The sequence below is a fragment of the Vipera berus genome (genome assembly GCF_964194415.1).
Source record: "Vipera berus genome assembly, chromosome: 3".
In the NCBI taxonomy this organism is placed as follows: domain Eukaryota; kingdom Metazoa; phylum Chordata; class Lepidosauria; order Squamata; family Viperidae; genus Vipera; species Vipera berus.
In genome coordinates this window covers 77,383,197-77,387,546 of record NC_138204.1, presented here as the reverse complement: position 1 = coordinate 77,387,546, position 4,350 = coordinate 77,383,197, and the positions used below count along the sequence as shown (strand labels likewise).

The 4,350-nt window shown below is 50.7% G+C and overlaps 1 protein-coding gene across 1 annotated transcript in view; it reads left to right on the top strand.

The window, feature by feature from the left end:
- LOC308664981 (uncharacterized protein) overlaps positions 1-3,700 on the top strand; it is a 7,940-nt gene extending 4,240 nt beyond the window's left edge. Inside the window, exon 2 of the mRNA XM_081322549.1 lies at positions 2,881-3,700. Within this exon, the coding sequence (XP_081178675.1) occupies positions 2,881-3,414 (534 nt within the window). The 3' untranslated portion in view covers positions 3,415-3,700. The remainder of the gene's footprint in view (positions 1-2,880) is intronic.
- The last annotated feature ends 650 nt before the right edge of the window (positions 3,701-4,350 follow it).

The following is a 4,350-nucleotide window of genomic DNA, read 5'->3' as shown; positions in this document are numbered from 1 at the left end:
AGAAACTTAACTAAGAACTTAATCAGGGGCCTCTTGTTGGGCTTATGCTGGAGGCCCCTGACCCTGCCCGGCCATCTCTCAGAGGCCCAGTGGTCGGGCCCGTCATCGAGATTGGATGTAGTGCAGGTGGGTCGCACCCAGGAGAGGGGGGAACCCCTGAGGGCGTGCAGTACTGTGCTGGAGTATTGAAGGAGCATAGTCATAAGGGGTTCCGGGAAGGCAGTCCCCTGGATGGTGAATTTGCAGGAGGGTCGAGCCGGGTAGGTGGGTTTCTGGACCGTCACCCTGCCACTGCCACTTGGCCGGGCGAACCCCAGAAGCAGGCCACTCCTCATCCTCTCACGATGGGTTGTGACTCTGCTTCCGGAGGTGGTCCAGAACGTACTCTGGGTGAAGCATACCCCATAGAGCTCCTACCTCTATGGGGTTGCAGGTGTAAGGCCAAGCCACTCTGCCACCGTGGCTTGCACCCAGGCCCGTCATGTCCTGTGGGGAGAGAGTGGGCAAGGATGGTTGAGAGTGGGCAGAAGGCAAGGTGGAGGGATTCATTAACTGGCGTCGGCTTTGGTGGTTCAGCCGCCCAAACAGATTTTTCCCTGATACTCTGGGCGTTGTTCCCGGCCGCAGCTCCATAGGCCCCTATTGGTTGGGGACCGTCCGGAGCGTGACCTCCCAGAGGTATGGGAGTCCCTGGTGTCATGTCGCTGCTGTTGCCATCTCCGTTCAAGGTGCCTCGTAGAAGGTGGCTCAGGGTGTGGGCCGTAGATGCCTCGCCGCCGCCGCTACCGCCGCTGTCAAAGGCGCTTGGGCAAAAACGGTCGACCGGGGCCCGGAGAGGCTGTCACCGCCGCCCTCGCCTTCGTTGCCGCCGCGCAGTTGGTCCGCGGCGCCTCCTTTGATCCCTCAGGGTGCAGGCCGGAGACGCTACGCCACGTCCATTGCCCAGCGTCTCCTTTGGTGTGGGTCTTTCGGAGGCACCGCCGCCTAGGAGCAGCCCAAGGTGGTCGAGGAAGAACAAGGCACCGGCCCCACTCAAGATGACTGCAGTGGTTCAGGGGGCGGGCCGGAGACGCCATACTGCTGCTGCTAGCGCCGCTGTCAAGGCCCCTCGGAGGACGGTCGACCGGGGCCCAGAGAAGCTGTCTCACCGCTCGCTGCCGCTTCCGTCGTACAGCTGGTCTGCGGCGTCTCCTTTGATCCCTCGGAGACGCCGCTGCTATCCAGGAGCAGATTAGGCGGCCGAGGCAGAACAGCAACTCCGGCCCCGCTCAGGATGGTTGCAACGGCAGCAGCGGCTCAGGGGGCGGGCCGGAGACGCCACGCCGCGAGCGCTACCGCCGCTGTCAAGGCCCCTGGGAAGGTGATCGACTGGGCCTGGAGAAGCAGTCCCGGCCGCCGTCGTCTCCGTTGCCGCCGTTTCCGCCACCCAGCTGATCCGCGGCGCCTCCTCTGATCCTCGGAGACGCCGCCGCTGCCCGGGAGTGGATCAGGGAGCCGTGGTAGTGCGGAGGCGTTGGCCTCACTTCAGATGGCTGTACAGCTGCAGCGGCTCAGGGGGCGGGCCGGAGATGCCGCGCCGCCACCGCCACCGCCACCGCTGTTTTAAGCCCCCTGGGGAAGATGATCTCTCTCTCGCTCTCACCGCCGCTGTTGTCCTCGCTGTCGCCGCCTCCGCCTCACAGATGATCTGCGGCGTCTCCTTTGATCCTTCGGAGACGCCGCCGCCGCCCGGAGTAGATCAGGCGGCTGAGGCAGAGCGAAGATGTTGGCCCCGTTTAAAACGGCCGCCAACGGCCCAGGCGGTGGGGGGGAGATGTCCCGGCACCCCTACAGCTGATTCGTGGAGGCAGCGGGCGGCACATTGCCCAATTCAGCTGCCCAAACTTCTGACCCCACCCCAGGGGTCTGATGACATCCCTGGGGGCTCCTGGGGGGACGCCTTACCACTGGGGGGTTACGGAGCTCTCCCCAGCACGTCCGCCATCTTTGGAGCCGGCAAAAAAAAAAATAATAATGCTGCTTGGGGGGGGTGAAAGCCCTAATAAGCAGGCATATACATAGAATGAAGGCTATTGCTAAGCACATTGATTTGTGCTTTAAATTGTAAGCCGCCCTGAGTCTTCGGAGAAGGGCGGGTTATAAATGGGATTTTTTTTTAAAAAAAAAAAGACCAAATGGGCGATCCGCTCCAGGTTTTCCAGCCAGCCCGCCCAGTTCCTGAGTCAAATGTGTCCTTAGAGCTAAGCAGCTGCTCTGACTGCTGCATTCCCCACCTGCCTTTCAAGTTGGGATAGACTACAGCTGCTCTTCTACTTTAGAAGGAAAGATGCCCAGACCCCAGCCTGTAAAAAATCACAGACTGCAGCTTCTTCTCCAATTGGTCCCACTTTCCCTGCGCAGACTAAATGGGAGATCCGCTCCAGGTTTTCCAGCCAGCCCTGTCCCTAAAGTTTCAGCACCCGGCATATAAGACGACCCCTGACTTTTGAGAAGATTTTCATGGGTTAAAAAGTTGTCTTATACGCTGGAAAATATGGTAGTCCACAGTGAACTTTTTATGTATACACATGTGCCTGAGTAGATCACATTCAGATCAGTAGATCTGAAGATCAGTCTGGCAGAACACAGGATAACCTGTGGTCCAACACATATGTTTGGTATCAGGCTATGAAAGAGTATTATGTAAATAATGGAATTTAAAATGAGACTGATTGGATTATATCTTTTCAAATAACTCAAGGGAGTTCATTGGACTAACTCTCAGATATCTGCATGTGGTATGCCATTTGAAATTGATAATAATAATAATAATAATAATAATAATAATAATAATAATAATAATAATAATAATAATAATAATAATAATAATAATAATAATAGGAAGAAGAAGAAGAAGAAGAAGAAGAAGAAGAAGAAGAAGAAGAAGAAGAAGAAAAAGAAAAAGAAAAAGAAAAAGAAAAAGAAAAAGAAAAAGAAAAAGAAAAAGAAAAAGAAAAAGAAAAAGAAAAAGAAAAAGAAAAAGAAAAAGAAAAAGAAAAAGAAAAAGAAAAAGAAGAAGAAGAAGAAAAAGAAGAAGAAAAAGAAAAAGAAAAAGAAAAAGAAAAAGAAAAAGAAAAAGAAAAAGAAAAAGAAAAAGAAAAAGAAAAAGAAAAAGAAAAAGAAAAAGAAAAAGAAAAAGAAAAAGAAGAAGAAGAAGAAGAAGAAGAAGAAGAAGAAGAAGAAGAAGAAGAAGAAGAAGAAGAAGAAGAAGAAGAAGAAGAAGAAGAAGAAGAAGAAGAAGAAGAAGAAGAAGAAGAAGAAGAAGAAGAAGAAGAAGAAGTTGGAGGGGACCTTGGAGGTCATCTAGTCCAACCCCCTGCTCAGGCAGGAAACCCTATACCATTTCAGGCAAATGGCTGTCCAGTCTCTTCTTAAAACCTTCCAGTGTTGGAGCATTCACCACCTCTGGAGGCAGGTTGTTCCACTGGTTAATTGTTCTAACTGTCAAGAAGTTTCTACTTAGTTCTAGGTTGCTTCTCTCCTTGAATAGTTTTCATCCATTGCTTCTTGTCCTGCTTTCAGGTGCTTTGGAGAATAGCTTGACTCCCTCTTCTTTGTGGCAGCCCCTGAGATATTGGAACACTGCTATCATGTCACCCTCACCCTTCTCTTAGTTAAACTACACATACCCAATTCAAGCAACCGTTCCCTATATGTTTTAGCATCCAGTCCCCCAATCATCTTTGTTGCTCTTCTCGGTACCCTTTCTAGAGTCTCAACATCTTTTTTACATCGTGGTGACCAAAACTGGATGCACTATTCCAGGTGTGGCCTTACCAAGGCATTGTAAAGTGGTATTAGTACTTCACGTGATCTTGATTCTATCCCTCTGTTAATTCAGCCTTACAATGCGTTGGCTTTTTTGGCAGCTGCAGCACACTGCTGGCTCATATTTAAGTGATTGCCTACTAGGACTCCGAGATCCCTCTCACAGTTACTACTATTGAGCAAGGTACCACCTATACTATACCTGTGCATTTGATTTTCCTGCCTAAATGTAGAACCTTACTTTTTTCACCATTGAATTTCATTTTGTTAGATAGTGCCCAGTGTTCGAGTCTGTCCAGATCCTCCTGTATTTTCAGCCTATCTTCTGGAGTATTGGCTATTCCTGCCAGCTTGGTGTCATCTGCAAATTTAATGAGTTCCCCATCTATTCCCTCATCCAAATCGTTGATGAAAATGTTGAAGAGCACTGGGCCCAGAACAGAGCCCTGGGGCACCCCATTACACACTTCTTTCCATGTAGATGCAGTTCCATTGAGGACCACATGCTCACTACTGCCTGTCAGCCAGCTAGGAATTCATCTG